This window comes from Anolis carolinensis, chromosome 6 (genome assembly GCF_035594765.1).
Source record: "Anolis carolinensis isolate JA03-04 chromosome 6, rAnoCar3.1.pri, whole genome shotgun sequence".
Lineage (NCBI taxonomy): Eukaryota > Metazoa > Chordata > Lepidosauria > Squamata > Dactyloidae > Anolis > Anolis carolinensis.
The window spans coordinates 68,853,094-68,876,474 of record NC_085846.1 but is presented as its reverse complement, the minus strand read 5'-3'; the positions used below and the strand labels follow the sequence as shown (position 1 = coordinate 68,876,474).

Genomic DNA, 23,381 nt, shown 5'->3' with positions numbered 1-23,381 from the left:
CATCATCCCTTATAGGCTATGATGGTTGAGAAATAGGGAATTGGTAACCGGAATATCAGGAGGCTCCACAAATCCCCAGCCGTAGTATACAGAAATAGGCAGGGCTTTTCCAGGATATTTTACAGCCTTGTCTCAAAGCTGACAATCATTGAACTTGAGACTATCTATATGAAGAAATAATAATTATCAGTAAATCAGTCACACGAGCTTTCACCAGAGATCCCTTTTATCTAAGCAACTAGCTGACAGAAACAAGGATTTATAGCATAATCCTACAAATGACTTCTCAGAAATTAGTTCCTCTAAATTCAAAAGGATTGATCTGTAAGTAGGCAGATATAAGATTATAATATAATCTTGTAATATACTATAATCTTATAATAATGAGGGCAGATAAGATCTATATATTCATTCCTCATTAGGAAGGTGTCTAAAGTGCGTAGTTTTGGATAAAATAATACTGCTGAGAGCTCAGACAATGGAGTGCTACAACAGCTTTACTTCGTAGATTGTGGAGGAAACAGACACATTCAGACTGGTGGAGGAAGATGTGGGGTACATATCTTTTTAGAAGCGCTGTAGACTGCTGTGCAAACCAAGTCAATTCTTACATAACGGAAGCCTCCTTACAGAACCTGGCAAGAAGTCCAAACACTTGCACAAGTGTTTGGTCATATGCTATTCCAGCCTGTGCTTCAGTCGATCCTATAACTTATACAAATACTGTATTTCCCAATCTATGGATCCCCAAAAGTTGGTGAATCATAACACCCAGAATCTTTCACAATTATCCATGCTTGCTGGTGCTTCTGCTAGCTGGAGGTTCAACTTTGAAGCCACTGCTTTATACAATATTTCAAGGTAATCTAAACATTACCAGACACGCTAAACTCCATATAGGGAAAAGTAGACTAGCTGAGATGAGTCAGCTTGTTTGACATACTAGAATTATTACCTGCACATTCCGGGTTGTCTTCATTAAAGTTGATTGCAAAATCATGTGAGACCTGTAAAACAACCAAAATCCCCCCACAATAGCATTTTAAATCAGAAAAGTGACTCACTTTCATCCCTAGCAGCTGATGGACATATGGCTATCTGTCTAGTCACTAAAAATATTTCTCTTAGAGTGTATATTCCATTGCTTTCCACTTGTGAAATTTGTATTGTGGATCAGCAGAATGTGTTTTCCCAGAGCTTAGTCACTGGAATATATCTTCTACTGATAAGAGAAGATTTCAAAATTAATGTCAATATCATCACTATGTTTGCTGCATTCCCATTTTGAGACAAGTTAACACAACTCTGTGTGCATGCTTTCAAATCATCTATTGATTTATAGTGAACTCAGGAATTGTGTAGGGTTTTCTTAGACAATAAATACTTAGAAGTGATTTTGCCAGTTCTTGCCTCTGAAATATAGCTAAGAGCACCTGATATTCATTGGCAGACTCCCATCCAAATACTAATCAGTCTAAATTCAGAGGGGATCTGTTGCATTTAAACTACTGTGTATCCTTAATTTACTAAGTTTAAATGTTCAGTGATGTTTTCTGAGCAAAATATTTGGCCTTACAATTAAGCACTTAACAGTAATTAGCTTTCTGGCTAGATGTCTATAAAGAGTGGGAAAAAAACATTTTAATATTCAAGGATCATTTTCCCAGCGTTTTCAGAATTGCATGATATCATATTGTGTAGATGCACCCTAACATTTCTGTGATTACGCAATGCCGAAGGGAGCATCTTACCAGCAGATAACAAAGCAAACTAATTTCTCTAACCCCCTGATACCACAAAATACATAACAGGGGAAGAAGACAAAGTTTGTTAATATTAATGCATTAATGTGCAAGGCAATGTTCCCAAACTCGTCTAAAGTTGAAACAATCTTATATCACATGGTTGTCTGATGAGTCAGTCATCCAGTTCAGTAAATAATGGAAGTACCAAGTAAGACCACAGTTCAAAGCACAAGCTACAGTAAGGAGTCTTTTCAACAGCACAAATTCTAAGTATTTGGAGAGCTATTTTGCAAGATACCCCTAACCGGATCTGTGCCTTAATGAGTCTATTTTCTAATTGCCATATTTGCCAGGCACTGCTCTTCCTCTTATTATTGCTCACTGCTACATGTTTGCTTGCTTAGCAAAAAGTCAGGAAGGAAACAGGAAATGTCATATATTGCTCAGTACTTATTATAGGAGTCTAGCTGCCTTACCATATAAAAGTCTAGAACTTTTAGTCAAGAAATGAACCCAAAATCTGGGCTGACTTATTCATAGGTCAATGTAAGTACTGTATCTTGGGTCTTATCTAAAGAACTATCCCCTTCTCTGATTATGAGTGATGAAAGGTGAGAGTTTAGTTCATCCCAGAAGAACCTACAAGAAGCACCAATCCCGCCTAATCTCTCCGCTGTGACACTGCTTCTAGGTTTGTTTTAATGTCTGGGCAGGGAATGATGTTAAACAATGCTGGGCCCAGGACCGAACTGTGTGGCACTCCACTCTTTCCAGGATGAAGTGGAACCATTGATGAGCACCCTTTGGGTTTGATCGCTTAATCAGTTACACATCCACCTAATAGTAGTATTGCTTAGCCCACATTTGATTGGTTTGTTTGCAAGAAGTTCATGGGAGACTTTGTCGAAGACCTTCATGAAATCAAGATATGCTACATCCACAGCATTCCCTGCATCTACACAGCTTGTAACTCTAGCGAAAAAAGAGATACAATTAGTCTGGTGTGACTTGTTTTGGAGAAATTCATGTTGAATTTTAGTAATCACAGCATTCCTTTCTAAGTGATTGCAGGCTGTCTTCATAATGATCTGCTCCTCTTTTTTTCCCTTCTTGAAGATAGAGACATTCACCCTCCTCCGGTCTGCAGGGTCTTCTTCTGTTCTCCAAAAATTCTCAAAGATAATTGCCAGTGGTTCTGAAATGACTTGTGCTAGTTCCTTCAATACTCTTGGATGCAGTTCGTCTTCCCCTGGAGACGTGAATTAATTTAGAATAACCAGGTATTCCTTTACCACTTCTTTAACTATTTGGATTGCATTTCCCCTATTACCTCACCCATTCCATGTTGCTCAGGTTGGACACAATCTCTTTTTGTGAGAAGACAGAGGCAACAAAAGTGTTGAGCAGCTCTGCCTTTTCCCTATCCTCAGTTAGCATTTCACCACCTTCTCCATGCAGATGCCTTACTGTTTCCTTTTTCTTCCCTTTTCTACTGACATAACCAAAGAACCCCTTTTATTGTTGTTAATCTCTCTGGCAAGCCTGAGCTCATTTTGTGCCTTAGCCTTGTGAATTTTTTCCCTTCATACGTTGGTTTTTTGTTTGAATTTCTCTTTGGTGATTTCCTCCTTTTTCCATTTCTTGTACATGTCTCTTTTAAATATTAACTCAGTTAAAAGTTCTTTGGTCATCCATTCTGGTTGTTTTACACTTCTGTTTTTTTCTCCTTGTTGGTGCTATTTGCAACTGCCTTCAATATCTCACTTTTAAGAAACTTCCATCCACCATTAACTCCCTTCTCTTTTAATATTTCTGTCCATGGAATCACATTCAGTATTTCCTCAAATTTCCTGAAGTCAGCTCTCCTAAAGTCTAGAATGCATGTTTGACTTTTCTTGGTTTCATCTCTCCTTTGTATTTTGGACATGGTTTGGAGGGGGGGAGGAAGACTTTCCTCCTTTTCTTATCAATTTATATATACCTCCCCCATTTAATTTGTAACCACCCCTTTCACTCAATCAGTGAATCCAACACTATAGTTGCTTCATTTTAAATACTTTTATTAAAAAGGGATTCTTGTTAAACCACTATATTAATTCCTTCTATCTGATATTTGGCCTGAGTGGCCATGCTTTCAAAATATTGTTTTCTAAAAATAAAATTTGTCACAACAGGAGGGGAAATTGAGTGGCATGGGAACTCTGTAATATGTTAATTTGATGTGAAGAGCCAAAGGCTTTCAAATTATTTTCACTGGTCTGGAGCTCATAACTATGCATATAGTGATATCATTTGAGCAGAGTGTCTCGGCATCTCAGGTGATTTGGAAATTGCTTCTGCCACTCATCCTTTTCTCCTGCTGAGTTCTGACATTTTCTCATCAGTCCCCCCTCCACCTTCCATGTCCTGTTCTCACTCATGAGGTATCTGTATAACAGCAACCTATATACTGTCCTACGTCCACCAAGAGAATGAGGAAGATTCACCTGTACACCTACTTTATAATCCGGAGGTATCCTGGCTCCAAAACCATAGACCGGGAACATTTTATCACTGAAATGAAAGGAAATACAGAAGGTTTTATTGGGGGATCCCTTCCAGAATGATGCCCTGTTATACACACATTAGGAATCCTAACACATTGCACATTTCGGGGACTAGGATTTAACTGCCATTGGTGTGTTTTATGAATCCTGGAATATACTCTGAATATACTCTGAAGTGGTATTAGTCCTCTCTGGATCCAAAAAAACAACAGTGCCCACCTATAAACTGCAAATTCCAAGATTTCATAGGATGCTGCTATGGAAGTTCAACTGAAATCATAGCACACTATAATTATATAGTGTGGATGGGTCCTGAGTCTGTTTCACTTTCACATACACACCACACAGCAGAAGGCTTGTATTGTAAATTATGCATTTTTCATTGTTCTTTAAAAATATTTAAACTGATTTGTTCCTTTTTCTCTGTGTTTGTTTTCCTCCTTACACTTTTAAAGGACAAGATTGCAATAGATTCCACCTTTCTTCTTTTGAATTCTTGAAATAAATTTTGTAAAACTTTACATCCCAATCTAACTATGGAGGAAAGTTTTCCCATAATAAATTAAGCTGTAAGTTATGCTCAAATAATGCATTCAAGTTACTTAGAGTTTTCTCCTTCTCTAATTCTGTCATTTAAGGGAGACCAATAGAGAATTCAAAGTCTCTCACCAGACTATCACTGGTAAAGTGAAGTCAAGCCAATTAATGTGGAATCAAAACATTGCAATTGTACAGTATGAATCCACTCTACAACAACAGCCTTTAGTACCACCACAATCAAGAAAGACGCAGGAACATTCAAGCATTGTAAGCAGAAACATTAAATAAGATTAGTGAAGTTAAGACAACACATGAGAGAACATGACTTTGTTGAGACTTTATCTTTAATATAACTATATATATCTATTGTATTTGAGAACTGTTCATTCAAATGGTGGTTGTATGTCTTTCGGGCTGTGTGGCCATGTTCCAGAAGTATTCTCTCCTGACGTTTCGCCCACATCTATGGCAGGCATCCTCAGAGGCTATTCATTCAAATCTTACAAAACTATAAATCACAGGTTTCTATAGCTTAGACAAATAAAATGAAATGAAAAATCCCTAGACCAACCTTGTCACTCCCTGAATTGTACAGAAGGTTCAGGTGGCATCATCCACTCAAAAACTTCTCTGCTTTCCCACCAATTCTGATTTTTTTTGTTATCTGAGATATTAGCTGCATGGTACTTAGCAATCGCTAGTGTGAAGAGCCCCCATTCAGAAAACTAATTTATAGTTGCTTTTCCCACCCATTTATCCCATCTGAAAGTCAGGGAACATTCTCAAGACAAGCCAATAACACAATTCCTCCCAGTACACCAGTGGTTCCCAGGTGTTTTGGACTTCAATTCCCATAGTTCTTAACAGTTGCTAAGCTGGTTGGGATTTTTGGAAGTTGAAGTCCAAAACAACCAGAGGAACTAAGGTTGGGAACCACTGCTGTACACTTTTGTATTTCTTGTGAGCTGATATGTAATCTTCACAGTGTATGGGGTTTTAAGAGGATAATGGATTTTCCCAACAGTAATATATTGTTGTGAGTTTATAATTCAAAGTGGTCTTAAATAGGCAAAATAAAACATATGGCAGAAATAAAGGCTGAGATTTTCTGGTGGTCATTTCAGTTAGAGGTACACTATAATAATATTAATAATAATAATAATAATCATCATCATCATCATCATTATCATCAGTTTACTCATACCCACTTTTTCTCTTCACAAGGAGACTCAAAACAGCTGCAATTGTTTTCGCATGCCAGTTCAAAAAGGAAGCAGCTTGCACTGAATGCTTCCTTATGCAAATGTTGAAATAGAATAATTGCTGGTGTAATCAAGAGTTACAGTGAAATAATGCCCCAATGTAATTCCTGCTAAAAATCTTTAGAATTGGGTTGTTGATATAGATCAACACATCTGTCTCCTTTCTTATCTTGGACTTCCTCTTGGGTTGTGACAATGACATTTAGAAAAGTGAACACTGGTTTCAACAAAATCAATATTAGATGATAGACCGTAGCACAAGCATAATGCAAGAACATCCACATTTATTACTTGTAGACTACTGGCGTGAAGCTAATGTACGTTATGTGTAAACTCATATCTTATGCGCTCAGCAGAATGCAGTGTTTCTGGGACACTAATTTGCTGCACAAATCATAACAAATGCCTTGTAGTGCTGCAGTATATTGATGATCAGTCTTGAAAATAGGCACTAGCCATCTTTCACAAGGGATGTCAGGAACAAAGTGGGTGCTGCAACCTTAATTTTGTGCTAATTGCCTGCTGATTGCCTTCTCTTTGAATAAGTGCTGATAGAAGCAGGAAAACCTTGTTTAATCATCAGAAATTGGTATTCAGATTGCTCAAGAAGATGAGAACTTAGAACAAAAAGAAAAGCATCAAAAGGACTGGAAACTCTGGCCTGCCAAGAAGAAATCTAAATGGGATTGTGATACCTCTTTTTAATGCAGAAGAAAAAAGACTGGTTCAAGAAAGATTCCACAATTAGACATGCAGCTATATTGACAAAACTGCCAGTGCCTGCAACTGCAATGCAATAAAATATGTAGGTAAATTCATTTCCTGTTATTTTGTTAAATTATAGCATGGGAAAGTTACTACAGTAGACTCTCACTTATCCAACATTCTGGATTATCCAACGCATTTTAGTAGTCAATGTTTTCAAAACATCGTGATATTTTGCTGCTAAATTGGTAAATACAGTAATTACTACATAGCATTACTGCGTATTGAACTACTTTTTCTGTCAAATTTGTTGTATAACATGATGTTTTGGTGCTTAATTTGTAAAATCATAACCTAATTTGATGTTTAATAGGCTTTTCCCTAATCCCTCCTTATTATCCAACATATTCACTTATCCAAAGTTCTGCCGGCCCGTTTATGTTGGATAAGTGAGACTCTACTGTATTTTATTTAATTTACAATCAAATTTGGTCAACTGCAACCAGTCCCAGTATTGTGGCTGATGTAGTCCTAAGGCACAGTGGATTAAAATATCATCGATCAGTTATTTGTTTTATTTATTGTAAAAGCTCTTATGAACATATACCACCAGCAAGAGTCAGTATAATGCCATTGCTATAAAATATCTGAGTATTTATTAGAGTGGATCTTCAGTATTCATTGGGGGTTTGTTCTACACCCATGGGGTGTAGTGTTCTACACTACAGCCCATGGATAACAAAATTTGTGGATTCTCAAATCCAATTTCCTTTATATAAAATGACAAAATCAAGCTTTTATTTTAGGATATATATGTATATGTGTTTGTGTAAGTAATATTTTCAAGCCATTATGGGTGGAATCTGTGGAATCCATGGATATGGAGAACTGACTAGTTATATTGATATCCCACTTAGCTTTCAATATGCTCAACGTGGATTATGTGACTCTTCTTTCACTACTACTACTGGTACAGTTCTACGGCTCGTGCTGCTAAAGTTTAATCACACAAAAGACCCAAAATCCCCAATATTTCCTCCTACTGGCATCTAAAAGAAACATAACTGTGCATACTAAATCATAATGAATCCATTAAATTACTAGTAGAAATATATTCAATGGTAGTCATGTTGACCATGCAGTAAAAACAAAAAACAAAAACAAGATCTACAAGCAATGGAAACTTTTTTGGGCTAACTCCAAAGCAGGTGGCCCAGAAAATATATTGCTTCCAGATGTTGGGTTTTGTTGTATTTTGCTACATGGTCAACATGAACCTGACTTCTTCAATATTCTATTCTCTTACTATGTTGGGAAGATTGGACTCTCAAAGGCAAGACAAGAATGATCAGTTTCTTTCAAATGGAAACATTTTTGCCTTACCCATATGGAGATATTTCATTGGCACATCGCTACCTGAGACCATAATTATTCAAGCACATGGGACTATTTGACACAAACACACACCAGACAAGAGTAGCTTACTATGTTTAGACCAAACTTAACCCATCATTATGTATTGCAGCCAGAGAGGTGCTCAGCAGCCTCCCATGAAAGTTTGCATTTTCAAGTGTGGGGCTGGTGGATCCAGTGTAGTGGAATACTCTCCTTGTGCACATAAAGCTGTCCAAGGTGCTGAACTTGTTTAGAATATAGAGTTTGTTAGCTTGGATAATTTATTTAAAGTTAAAACTAAAACCTGGAGTGGATTTTGTACCCCAATAACATCAGAGCTACCAGCCTCCACTGCTTTCAAGAAGGCAGCAGAGATAGGTTTAGTGACCTCCTGGATTATCCATGATACAGATCTTTTGGACAGCATTTAGCCTAGTCTGTTAGGACTGATTGAGATAATAATGACAAGTTTTGTGTATGGATGATAGTTGGATATTTGCAGAGTTTGGAAAAGTAACTTTTTGAACAACAGCTCTTAGAATGGCCACTGTCACAAGCACGGTTGGTGGGGACAAGAGAGAGGGTCTTCTCGGTGGTGCCTGCCCGGCTCAAATCTACCTCCCCAAGGGGATTAGGCTAGCCCCCAATTTGCCCATCTTCCACAGGGATTTGAAAACCTGAGTGTTCCAGTGTGCATTTGATGTCGGTTAGTCCCTGTTCATAAATGCCCAGCTCTAGTTTACCGATTAAGTTTGTACTCAGCACTTTACCCCTTTCCCTGACCCTACAGTCTGCTCTTTGCACAAGCCCATGCCCAGCCATTTCTAGTCTGATCATGTTCATATTAGAATACCCGGTTGCTGGTTGCTGAGTTTGGTTTGATATAGTTTTAATGCTGCTTGTTTATTTTGTTATTTTTAATTGTGTTTTAATTACACAGCTATATATTATTATGTTTTTAACTGCATTTTTAGTTGAATATTGTTGTAAGTTCTGGTCCTGGTCCTGCTTATAAGCCACCCTGAGTTGCTTCAGGGAGATAGCTGGCGGGGTATAAAAATAAACTATTATTATTATAACCAGCACAGGCAGTGGTCATGGTAGTTGTGGGATTTTGTGAGCAACAGACCAAAAATGTCAAATTTCCAAGATTTTGATATTTGGATATTTTGGTCATGCAAAATATGCCACTCATGACCACATGAAGTTCGGTGACTCCTATCTGCTTGTCTTCCCCATGGAATAAGGGGGAGGAACCCTTTTTCGTTATTTATCATCAATTTTCTTTATTATGGGTGTTTGTTTGTTTTTTTGTTATGTTCACCTTTTATGTTTGGAATCCGCCCTGAGTTCCTCCGGTGAGATAGGGCGGAATATAAATAAAGTTTATTATTTATTATTATTATTTTATGCAAATATTTCTTATTGTCATTTTTGTGGGTTAAGTAGGCATGATGGGCTCCAGATGGAACAACTAATACCCACATGGGGCATGCACAGTTCAAGTTTTAACTGTACTTTATCAGTACATTTCAAGGAGCTGCCCTCGTAAAGCACAGCAGCTTTTTAGGGCCTAGATACACTCTATATTTGAAGATTTAACTTTTGCAGATTTGATTAATATGGTCTCTTTAGGAATCTCTAGGTCAGTGGTTCTCAACTTAGGGTCCCCCGATGTTTTTGGCCTTCAACTCCCAGAAATCCTAACAGCTGGTAAACTGGCTGGGATTTCTGTAGGCCAAAAACATCTGGGGACCTCAGGTTGAGAACCACTGCTCGGTCCTCCAGAATGACTCCAGAAGTTCTGAGAAACCTAGAGATTTCTGGAGAGGTGTTCTTCAGATATGGAAAAATAGCATTTTTTAAACTTGTGGTTGTTCCAATTTCAAGAAGGTCCTGCATCCCTACATACTTAAAGTATCTCAGTGAGCTTTGTAAAAACTAATGCAGAGACAGTGGCTGTCAAGTAAAAATTATTTCACAAGATCACAAGATATTTTATTTAAAAAACAAAGATTTAAATATATGCACCCATTTTAATTACTGCTCTATCAGTTTTACTTTTTGGAAAAACAAATTGCTCTGGAGGTGCCTTGGGGGAAGTGCTATCTGCTGACTATGAAGAAATACGTGTCTATAATTGAGCTTTAAGTGCATGATGATAAAAAGTGCAAGTCTGCTACCTACAAGAGGAATAATTAATGAACGTGGGGAATACACATACCCAGAAGCTAACTTCTGAAAGGTATTCACTAATGAATTAACTAATAACGCTGGATCTAAATACTATCTCCATAAACTTTACTGATTAGCACGAAAAGAAGCTGGTCTGTCTCAAGCAAAATAAAAACCAGCTCATTCTTCCACAACTCCATTAAATGAATTTTTAAACATATAGGGTAACCACAAAGATGCAGTAAGCAGAAGAGGCTAAATGAAACAGGCATTGAAAGCTCAGTATATTTCCTGGCTTGTAATGCTTTTATAAATCAGAATTGCAAAGCAGGGTTTATTGTTGGTTTATGGTTCCTGGCTTGATTGAGAGTGTGAAACCATAAAGTTTTGACAACATATTGAACCTTCCTTCTTCCCCACTTCATGGCTCCATGAAACTTTCTGTGTGCGTCTTTGTGTTTCTTTTTTTGGCCCTAGCCGCAACACACCATTTTGCTTTTCTCAGGTAAGAATGGAGATACTTTTGTGCACCAAGGAGTCTGGATTACCAGTTCAGGTTGAGCAATCCTTGTCCAGAATTCTGAATTATTCCAAAATCCAAAACTGTCCATAAAGGTGGCTGAAATAGTGACACCTTTGCTTTCTGATGTACAGTGTAAACACATTTTGTTTCATGCATATTTTTTTAAAAAATGTGCTTAAAATTACCTTCAGGCTATGTGTATAAAGTGTACAGGAAATAAACATTAATTTCATGTTTAGACTTGGGTCCGATCTCCAACAAAGATTTTATTACAGTAGAGTCTCACTTATTCAAGCCTCGCTTATCCAAGCCTCTGGATAATCCAAGCCAATTTTGTAGTCAATGTTTTCAATATATCGTGATATTTTGGTGCTAAAGTTGTAAATACAGTAATTGCAACATAACATTACTGCGTATTGAACTACTTTTTTGTCAAATTTGTTGTATAACATGATGTTTTGGTGCTTAATTTGTAAAATCATAACCTAATTTGATGTTTAATAGGCTTTTCCCTAATCCCTCCTTATTATCCAAGATATTCGCTTATCCAAGCTTCTGCTGGCCCGTTTAGCTTGGATAAGTGAGACTCTACTGTACTTTATTTTATTTTTTAAAATGCTGGAAGAGACCAAAACTCTATTTCTGATTTTGATTTTGGGTAGGTTTGGCTTCAGAGATGTGAAACATTTTAATGTGAAACTTTTCCTTCCTGGAGGCTTCCAAGAGTTGGAAAAATCAGTCTGATGCTGAAAGAAACATTGGGTCTGAGAAGAATAGAAAAATCGCCTTAAGGACCACACTGAGCTCACAGGGCACACTTTGTCCACCCCTGTTTTATAAACTTACTCAGGTTACAGTTTTCACTAGCAAAAAATAATAACAATAATATAATACAATATAAAATGAATATAATGCAGCTGCCTCATTACAGCTGGGATAATGAGAGAAAGGTGTTCTCTCTCTCATTATCTTGAAGTCAAAGGGTTCAGAAAAATATGATTGACTTAACTAAACCAGGAGATTTAGAAGCTAAATCTAATATCATTATGAGGACACTATAATGTCCCAGTGGTGTTATATTTCGAAGACCACTGTCATCAGCCTAGTGATTCACAAAGCCAGAACAAACATTTTAATTAAAGTTAAATGTTACAAATGAAGATTTCTACCCATCATGCTCTGATTAGTAGTTAGGTGCCTAAAATATGTTTTAAACTGTTTTAATTACAATTATTCAGTCACTCATTTATTTTTGTATAATAATTTTACTTCTGGTTAATAAAATTTTGGTTGTAATTTTTTTTAAAAAATGCCTTGAGTCATCAAGAAAAAGGTGGGATGCAAATTAAATAGCTTACATGTTATGCCTTGGATTTGGAGTAGTCCTACAACAGTTCTTTTAGCAACTCTCCGCAAAAATAATTCAATGTTCTGTACTAAACTGTAGCTATTTAAAAACCTTTCTCTCTGTTATTGTGAATGTTTGTTTTATGGGCTTCATCACACGAAACAGGTAAATCGTGATTACATCAGTACAAGTAGTATCTTGGTTTGGGACTTATTACATAATATCATCTCTCTTCTGTTATTCACCTGTGGGAGAATGTTTGTAAAGTTTTTCTTTTCATTGACACAGGAATATCTGAATGACCTCCATTCCTGCAACTGTTGTACTATGATTTTCAGTGCAAAAGTTCAACTGCACTTTATATTTATTTTGGGTGGTCAGTGGATCTAATGCCAGCAATCATGGGAGCAGAAGGGATGGACATTCACATTTTCTTTCAATTGGCAAAGCAAACAAGGAACATTTTTTCTCTATAGAAAAATAATACTTGTCAAATGACTCACTGTCCCCAACACACTTTTCCAGCCACATTTTGGAGTCTCTCTCTGAAACACACACACATGCACACATGACTGGAAATGTAAGTGCTAAAGGTTCTTAAAGTTTAAAAAAGCATTTATTTCACCAATTCTCTGCGTCTTTCTAGCTACTTTTATAGGTTCAGACTTAATAAATAACTGGAAAATGATAGCCAGCACTAGAAAAGATCCGACTAAAATATCTGCTGACTTTTATCTTCCAGTAAATACAATTATAGAGTTGGAAGAGACAATATGGGCCATCTAATACAACCCCCTGACATGCAGGAAAAGCACAATCAAAGTACTCCTAACAGATGGCCATCCAGTGTCTGTTTAAAAGCTTAAAATAGTTATAAAGCTATCCTGATCTGTTTTCCTCCTGAAAAAAAAGCCTTTTGAATTTTAAGAAATATAATGTTTATATTTCTATGTGGCTGGGTTTGGTACATGTGTGCATGCGTGCCAAACTAGTAAAAAAAAGGAGAAATGATGTCCTACGCAAAGTACTGGGTAGTATTGAGTATGCAATCCTAGGATGGGTCCCTTAGATGCAAAAGGAAAGGGAGGAATCCCAGTTGCATAATGTTTTTAGAAGGAACACTATTTTGTTGCTTCTAAACCCTCATGTGATAAAGCCCTATATGTGTAGAACTTTATACAATTGATATGGTTTTAAATTGATGCTGGCATAATCTTTTTATTGTTCTTTGGTTGAGCGCAATACTGTTAGAATGAATGTTGAGTGTTCAATATTTCACGAGCCTCCCTGGATAGGTTAATCCTGAAAGATGGAATATAAATGAGGAAAGGAAAGCCCGAATTAAAATATAATGAAACTATTCCCTATACACAGTCAAATACTATATGTGGTTCAATCTTTTTATGCAGAAGCCAGCTGCATAGACTTCAATGAGTCTTATTTTTAAGTTAGTATGCATAGCTTTGCAGCTTTATTTTTCTCCAGATACTAATACTTATTTCATGGAAGGAAGTATAAAAATGAGTAAAAAGCTTTCAAAGTCAAAGCTGTTATAACCACTGAGAATAAGGCACCTAAAATCATCATTACCAAACTACAAACTGATAACTCATTGCCATGGGACCACTGTTGAAATACTATTCTCATTTACGTTTTCTTGAAATCTTCACACACAAATCTGCTACAGTGATAACACAGAATCCGGCTGAAAGCTTAGGCACACATATTTAAGAGAAACTCCCACTGAACAGAGGTTTACTTAGTGATTATTTTAATTTATTCATTTTTTGCACAAACACAGAGCCTCCTACACACATAATATATCAATACTGCTGCTATATAATGAGAAATATCCATGGATGCTTTCTTGTCTATAAATCAGAGGTTTTCAACCTGGGGTCGAGACTGTTTTGGGGGTGGAACGACTCTTTCACAGGGGTTGCCAGGGCCGGGTTTGTTTCTTGACCCATTCCCAAAACATACACACATATGTACACACACACTTGTCTTCTCCAAAGCCACTTGCTCTGTGTCACTATGCTTTAGTTATGTTCAATGTGTAACAATGAAAAACATCTTGAATATCAGATATTTACATTACAATTCACAACAGTAGCAAAATTACAGTTATAAAGTAGCAATGGAAATAATTTTATGGTTGGGGGTCACCACAACATGAGGAACTGTATTAAAGGGACGTGGCATTAGGAAGGTTGAGAACCTTCCTATATAGTCTAGTTCAGTTATTCTGAACCTTTCTAATGCCGTGACCCCTTAATACAGTTCCTCATGTTGTGGTGACACCCAACAATACATTATTTCCATTGCTACTTCATAACTGTTAATTTTGCTACCGTTATGAATCATTATGTAAATATCTGATATGCAGGATGTATTTTCATTCACTGGACCAAATTTGGCACAAATACCTGATACTCCCAAGTTTGAATACTGGTGGGGTTTGGGGGGGGGGGTGATTTTGTCATTAACCTACAATAAAGGAGCATTCCGAATGCCACCAATGATGGAATTGAACCAAACTTGGCACACATGACCAACAGAAAATACTGGAAGTGTTTGGTGGGCATTTACCTTGAGTTATAGTTATAGTTCACCTACATCCAGACAGCACTGTGGACTCAAACAATGATACATCTGGACCAAACTTGGAATGAATACTCAACATGCCCACATGTGAACACTGGTGGAGTTTGGGGAAAATAGACATTGGCAGTTGGAGTTGCTGGGATTTATAGTTCACCTACAATCCAAGAGCCACTTGAACCCCACCAATTGGGCCAAACTTCCCATACAGAACCCCCATGACTAACAGAAAATACTGGAGGGATTTGGGAGGAATTGACAGTGTTTTAGGGGAGATGTAGTTCACCTTCATCTGGAGAGCACTGTGAATCCAAACAACGATGGATCTGGACCAAATCTGGCACAAATACCTGATACGCCGAATATTTGTGAGGTTGGAGGGGTTGATTTTGTCATTTGGGAGTTGTAATTGCTGGGATTCAAAGAGCAATGTGTGTTTTCAGTTGGTCTTTGGTGACCCCTCTGACACTCCTCATGTGACCCCTCCCCCCAGGGGTACTAACCCCTAGGTTGAGAAATGCTCATATATTGCTCATAGATATTTACATGATTCATAACAGTAGCAAACAGAGAATACATAGTAATTTACTCAGGATGTACTGCATTTTCTTTCCCCTTGGAACCATTCAGTGTTCAGAAAAAGATTGACGAAGGCCCTTAATACTAATCAGTTTGTACCAAAGCCCTTTGCTGGTTCACACATAATGGTAGTTTCTCTGAGGATTTCATTCCAGTTTGCAGAAGTTTCATTTACACTCCTGTAATGAACACTGCTCCACTCCACTGCTCATTTACACTGCTCCACTCAAACTGCTTCACTTCTCCTTGAAAGGAGATTTCATTACCATGTAAATAGCAATCCTCTGAAGCAGGCTAATTACTGCACCCTGTAGTGTTATACATACAAGACAGCAGTAAACTCCTCAAGAATGATCCTGAAGCATAATTAGCATCCGACGGACAAGGCACTCACTGTCAATTCGATAGAGATATTTTTCTGTCTGATAAGTATAACAGATACCATCACGAACTTATTTTCTTCACAACAAAGAGGTGCACAGAAGAAAACTAGAATAATGTCATTAAGAAAGGCCTAAGTAATTGGAAAGTAATTTGGAGCCCACAGATGGCGTAGTGGACTAAGTGACTTAAAGGTTGGGTTGCTGACTTGAAAGCTGCCAGGTTCGAATCCCACCCGGGGAGAGTGCGGATGAGCTCCCTCTATCAGCTCCAGCTCCATGTGGGGACATGAGAGAAGCCTCCCACAAGGATGGTAAAAACATCAAAACATCCGGGCGTCCCCTGGGCAACGTCCTTGCAGACGGCCAATTCTCTCACTCCAGAAGCAACTCAAGTTGCTCCTGACACGAAAAAAAAAAGTAATTGGAAATGAAATGGAGCTGTAAAAAATCATGCAATTATTGAGAATTTGATTTGAGACAGAATGTCCAACATGGTGAGCCAAAGAGTAAAGGATTCTCCAACTTCCATGTGAGATCTCTCCTCCAATGCAGTAGTTCTCTAACTGTGGCCCCATCTACACTGCCATATAATCCAGTTTCTGAATCCAGATTATCTTTGTTAAACTGAATTAATGTACAGCACTGTAGATTTATATAACCAAGTTCAAAGCAGATATACGGATTCAAAAAATGGATTATATAGCAATTTAACCTGTGTTCTGCAGTTCCACAGAAGCATCATAGAGGTTCTACAAAAAATCTTAACAATCAAATTTAAAACATATTTTAAATTAAAGCCACACAAGGCCAATTATTTGATTTACAGTCTCCATGATAACTTATATATCCTTGTATAGTTTTTGTAATACAACTATCAAGTATGTAAGTTACTGGCTTCACATTTCAACATTTTACTTGCCATTTGAACAAGAGTGATTCACATGTCGTTATTTTCCACATTGCACTTTTAAATATTTTTCTTTCTTCCTTGTATAGTTTTTGAGACAAAATACATTTTGGGATTTTGGGATATTATTCATAAAGTATCAGAGTAAAATTTACTCCCATACTAACCTTACATAGGAGTTTGGGAAATGTATTTGAGTTGGTTTAAAATCATCCAGAATATATATTTGGATTAGGGTTCTGCAGAAAATAAATGTCTTCTGAAATGTTTCATGGTCAAAAAAGTTTGGAAGCCACTGCTCTTGTGCAAAGCTAAAAATCAGATCTCCCCAACCCTGCACCATGTTTTCTATCCTTGCAAAATCACTGCCTATAACACTACTGTCTTTTTCCTCTATGGAATTGGACACATACATGCAGTGAGCACAAAAGAAAGTCTGGTTGTGTATTTTATATGCATGCAAAAAAATTCTCAAAACACCCAATTTTATATATATTGTTCCTTCCAAATCTTGCCATCTTAAGGCAAAACAAAATTTGAGGGGTTCCTACTTACCATCCAAGAGTTAACAAAATCAAGATAAAATTCACCAGCTACCCCAAGACTGTGGAATGACATGCTGGAAGAGTTTTGACAACTATATCAGCTTTTGGAATTTAAAACACAATGGCAGGCATTCCTATTCAATAATAAGTTGCGAATTTTATTTTGCCTTTCATTAGTGGATCTTAACTTGTATTGTAACTCTGTGTATCTTGTTGTATGTCTTTTAATTGTGTTTTATCTCTTGTTTTAATGATGCATTCTGTCTTGAGCAGCAAGGAGGGGAAAGTAATCAACTCCTCCTCCTCCTCCTCCTCATCATCATCATCATCATCATCATGCTTCAAGTAACCACTCAAGCAGGAAGCTTTGAAATAGTTGAACAGAAGCTTTCTGAAGCTTTAGGTGCTCTTACAGCCTATTACAGGGGAAACCATCTGATTCCTAATCCAGCTAAAACATAGACAAGCATCTCGAGCTCTGAGGATTACCTGGGAAGGAATCCCACTGGAGCAATGCAGCACACCCAAATACCTGGGTGTTACTCTGGACTGTGCCCTGACTTATAAGAAGCACTGCTTGATTATCAAGCAAAAAGTGGGTGCTAGAAATAATATCATACGAAAGCTGACTGGCACAACCTGGGGATTACACCCAGTCAAAGTGAAGATATTTATCCTTGTGCTTTGCTACTCTGCTGCTGAATATGAATTCCCAGTGTGGAATACAGCTCACCTCATTAAAACAGTGGATGTGGCTCTTAATGAGACATGCCACATTATCACAGAATGTTCACACCCTACACCACTGGAAAAATTATACTGTTTAGCCAGTATTTCACCACCTGACATCTATTGGGAAATAACAGCCTGTAATGAAAGGACCAAGGCATTGACATCTCCAGCCCATTCTCTGATCGGATATCAGCCAGCAAGCCAATGCCTTAAATCAGAAAATAGCTTCCTAAGATCTACCTGCAGGAACACCTCAGCAAGCGAGAGTCCAAAAGTGGCAGGCTAAAACCCAGAACCCCAATCAGTGGCTGATACCAGATGAGAAACTCCCCCCGCCCGGGGAACATAGAAGACTGGGCAACTTGGAAGGTGCTGAAGAGACAGTGCTCTGGCACCACGAGATGCAGGGCTAACCTTAAGAGATGGGGCTACAAAGTGGAGTCCATGACATGCGAGTGTAGAGAAGAGCAAACCACAGACCACTTACTACAATGAAGTCTGAGCCCTGTCACATGCACAATGGAGGACCTTCTTACAGCCACACCAGAGGCTTTCAAGGTGGCCACCTTCTGATCAAAGGAAATTCAATATAATGCCAAGTTTAACTTTGTTTGTGTTTTTTCTATGTATTATATCTGTATTCTCAATTTGACATGATAAATAAAATCATCATCAATATTACCATCATCACATCCCTAGCCAAAATCAACAAGATTTGGCTTTATTGCTTATCTACTGTGTGAGAAGAATGTAGCATGATTGACATCTGAACTGCAACAAAGTATTTGTGTAAGATCAGTTTTGGACACTTGCAATATTGAATTCGAGCCAGATTAAGATCAGAAAGAAGACTTTCTGCTTGAAAGTCAGACATTCTAACAGGAATGTGAATATGTGTCAGCTATACCAGACAGATGTAATATTTTGACAGATGTAAGCATGCACTTTTTATTTTTAAAAGGCTGATGTAGCAATGGAAGGAGTAGAACTTTTAGAAGTTATTTTTTACAACGAAACACCTATAATTCCTCATCAATAATCCTGTGAACTCTGAGAAATTCTGGGAACTGTATTCTAAAAAAGTTACGTTTTCGTAATTCTGAGAATGAATAGTGGTTAGTTGGGACGATGAGCTTAAATCCACTTGAAAGTTCCAACTAGAATAAATTTAACGAATCAGGGGGAATTTGATAAGTCAATATTTATGTAAATTCCACTCAGTCAACGTGTCTTCTCTAGTTGGGCATGGCAATTGCCATGCTAGGAATTTCATAGCAATAGTTGATTAACATCTATATTTCTGGGCTACGTTTTGATAATTCTCTGTCAAGGCTTCAGAAGCCTCTACTTATTTTGTCATTTATGAAAGTTCTATATATCACTCATTTATGTACAGCTCAGGGAGATTCAATACTGCAGGCTCTATTCTTTGACAGTGATCAGGATCTAACTACCAGCTTTATCATATTACTTGAATGCCATCTAGAAGCTACTCTGAAACAAATATCATTATTATTCACCTGTCATAATCTTGGCAAATCTCGCCAACAGCTACCAGAGCCTTCAAGTATTCATTTGGCTGATAAGGGTGGATGTAGTGGAGTGAACAGCTGTTCCGGGGATCACCATTTGAGGCTGTAAAATCTATAGCTACCTGGAAAAGAAAGAAAAGGAGAATATGTTATGCTATATACTTTCGCTGCTATACATCTCAGTTTTCCATTGTCATAGGAATGGTGACAGGCACTGCAAACAGAGGCTGTGAACAGAAAGTGATAGTTGCACAATTATCTGTGAACAACAAAAGAGATTTAACGATGGCTTAAAGTTAACCTTAAAAATGTGGAATAAACAGTGAGAACTAGGAAGCCCTGGTCCTGAAGCGTTCTAATTAGAGGCCAGCTCTTACCAACAGTGCTGTGGTTTTTGAAGAGGAATGAATAGAGGGAGAAAGGGAGAAATGTGCCAAGAGAAAAGCACATCAAGCAAACCCTTGTTGTGACCGTCTTACACCTGGAAACCCATGTCCTCATTGTGACAGTCCATGTGGATCCAGAATACGTCTCTACAGTCACTTACAGACCGACCAACATGACTCTATGCTTGGAAGACAATCATACTCGGTCACAAGTGATCACCTATAGTAATAGTTGCACAATGCAGACATTTGCATGCCCTAATTCAACTGGGTGTCTTATAAAGCAGGTTGCACATAAAAGGATCTGTGCAAAATATACAAAAAGTATATTACAAATAAATATGTGCAAAATGCAAAAGCTACACACATTACAATTAAATAAAGTTACAATTAAAAATGTTAAGTGTTTAAAACGTTTCAGTTCAATGTTCTTTAAAACATCAACCAAGGTCAATTTACAATTCAACAATTTTTTGTTAACACCAACAGAAATAAAAACTGAACAGTGATAGTTAGTGATATACATAATAATCATATTTACCCTCTCTTTCCATTGGAAATACCTAACACAACTGAAGCTGGCTCTATACTGTGGAATTAATGCAGTTTGACACGACTTTAACTGCCATGTTTAAATGCTATGGAATCTTGGCATTTGGTGAGACACCAACACTCCTTGCCAAAGAAGATTACAGCCCTTGTAAAATTACAACTGTCATGATTCCATAGCAATAAGCAATGCAAGTCAAACAGTTATCAAACTGCAGTGTAGATGCAACCTGAGGTAGAAGAGAGCAGGAAATAACACAATTCACTCCAAAACTAAAATCCATCCAAAACAACAAACTACAACAGAGTAGAAACAAGTAAAAGTAATAGCAACTAAAAGCACAGCAAACATTAGAAAGATAACTCAGTAGATCAAAGGTCAATTGAAATAACAAGTTCTTAAAGAATGCATCGTGTTGCCTTCATTTAATGGGAACAGACATCATTCTCCATTCATCTTCACTGGAGTTCTCTTAAGTAGCTCACTATTTCAACTGAAGGAGAACTCCAGTGGAGAATGAAGGTTTAGATGTGCCAATTTAAGATACTCTCCAGCATATGCTTCTCCAATTGTGCAATATTACAATCTGGATTCTGTACAATGATCAGTTGAGAAAGTAAAGATGGGATCCAGGACTTTCTTCTCCTAAACTCCTTTTTAATCCATCCAATACCTCTGTGACAGAGTAGAAGAATTTCTGTGAGAGCTGTTCGACAGTGGAACTCTCTCCCCGGGGCCGTGGTGGACGCTCCTTCCTTGGAGGCTTTTAAGCAGAGGCTGGATGGCCATCTGTCGGGGGTGCTTTGAATGCGATTTCCTGCTTCTTAGCAGGGGGTTGGACTAGATGGCCCATGTGGTCTCTTCCAACTCTACTATTCTATGATTCTATGATTCTAATTTAACTCAGGCATGTCTGCATACAAAGGAGTATGTGTGATTGTGATATGGGCAAGCCATTAGGCAAATTGTGGCAATTGCCGCAGAAGCGGATTCTAAGAATTGGTGGAAAGGTACCAAAAGGCAGAGCTGTGTATGTCATGCACCCTGCCTGCTTGCATACTAAGTTCCTCACATATACTGTATTTCTTCAAATTGATTGTAAGGTACACCTTGATTTCAGTACCCCCCCCCCCCCACCAAAAATACATAAGATACACCTGTGGTTCTAAGACACACCCAATATTTAGAGATGATTACTGTACCCGGTTTCCCCGAAAATAAGACATCCCCGAAAAATAAGACCTAGTAGAAGTTTTGCTGAATTGCTAAATATAAGGCCTCCCCCAAAAGTAAGACCTAGCAAAGTTTTTGTTTGGAAGCATGCTCAGCGCCTGCCAAACAGAACACCAGAGCATGCAGGATTGGTAAATGTACATACCAGTTGTACATGGAAATAATGGTAGTAACAAGAAATTCTTGATAGGATTCAGTTTGTCTGGTTATGCTGGTTTGTGATGACAACTACTGTACAGTACATAATAAATGTTCAATTTTTTGTTCAACAATAAATGTGAATTCTTCTTCATGGAAAAATAAGACATCCCCTGAAAATAAGACCTAGCACATCTTTGGGAGCAAAAACTAATATAAGACACTGTCTTATTTTCGGGGAAACACGGTATTTCATCACATAATACTCATCACTGCATTTTGGGGTGTCAAAACAGGTATTTTTCCTGTTCTTTGTGTAATAGTTGCACCCCTTTATTCATTCGCCTGCACACCTGTGTAATAGTTACTACTGCATAATAGTCGCATCTCCCTTTTTGATAAAGCACAACTATGATGAAGTGGAATACCGTATATAGGGTAGAGGGCGTGCATCTTAGAAATGAAGAATACAGTATTCATGGAGACCACTGTTTGATCTACAGCGTAAGGAGGAACAAGGATATCTGATGTATATACCTAAGATTAAGGTACGTTTGGTTACAAGTTGGCTACCCTCACTTTTTATCTCTGTACTTGTATATTTTTACTCGGACTAGATGTATACTGTATCTTGTGTTTACATTGTCTGTCTTGATAAGGCCATTGGCTGATCAATAAAAATCATTTCGGAGACCATTATTTTGTTGTCAGTTGCTAACTCTGTCTAATTGTGGAGGTGGATTCCAGGGGCCAAAAGTACCATGGTGCTGACACAAGGGAGTAATTGTGAGAGTGGATATCCTGCCCCACCTCCCTAAAATAGTAGCCCCACTCAAAGGTTTAGGGAAATCACTCTGATCCACTGTAATTCAAGCATTGTCTAAAACATTACTTGACATTTTGAGATATTTGTCATGAGAATAAAACTAAATTTGTTTCCACAAAACTTAGCACAGTAAAATAAATGAAACACGCCGTCTCTTCCAATTATATTGCAATGTTCATTTGTCTAATTATAAGTTCTAAGCAATCAGAGCTTAATTTAATCCCATCCACCCACACTCAGGTGCTTTCGGGTTCACACATCTGTCTAGCATAAAATCACGGCAAGACTGAAATGTTCTACACTCTATCTATAAATTTAAACTTCAGGCAATGTCAGATTCTTATGTTCATTTCATTCTTATTGTTTAAGTGTCCTAATGACTGCTGTTAAGCCAATAATGAGTACTATAGTTTCCATACCCAAATAATCCTATAAGTCAATTAATTATTCCTTGGTTCTTTTTACAGATGAGAGGTAGGTGAGCCTGGAGGTAAACCCCAACTTGAGCTTTGAACAGATTTTGGTACAGCTTGCCCTGTTTTTTCTTTTTTCAATTAATGAGAGACATCTGGTACCAAAAACAAAAAAAGAAGAAAAGTTACACTTAACTTTTATAAACTTAGTTTCCCCTTTTTAAAAAATCGTAGTGTTTTTTGAATCACTGAAAACAGGATTGTGTCACCCCATATTCTCCTCAGCGATCCAGGACAAAAATGAAAGATAAACT

The 23,381-nt window shown here is 37.6% G+C and overlaps 1 protein-coding gene across 2 annotated transcripts in view; it reads right to left on the bottom strand.

The window, feature by feature from the left end:
- Positions 1 to 23,381, bottom strand: part of cpne4 (copine 4) — a 281,734-nt gene that overhangs the window by 10,210 nt on the left and 248,143 nt on the right. Inside the window, exons 11-13 of one of the 2 annotated variants that reach the window (XM_062958193.1) lie at positions 19,510 to 19,643; positions 4,232 to 4,298; positions 956 to 1,007 (exon numbers count right to left, since the gene is read on the bottom strand). In XM_062958193.1, the coding sequence (XP_062814263.1) occupies positions 956 to 1,007; positions 4,232 to 4,298; positions 19,510 to 19,643 (253 nt within the window). The remainder of the gene's footprint in view (positions 1 to 955; positions 1,008 to 4,231; positions 4,299 to 19,509; positions 19,644 to 23,381) is intronic. The other variant, XM_008112771.3, reaches the window with a different exon arrangement.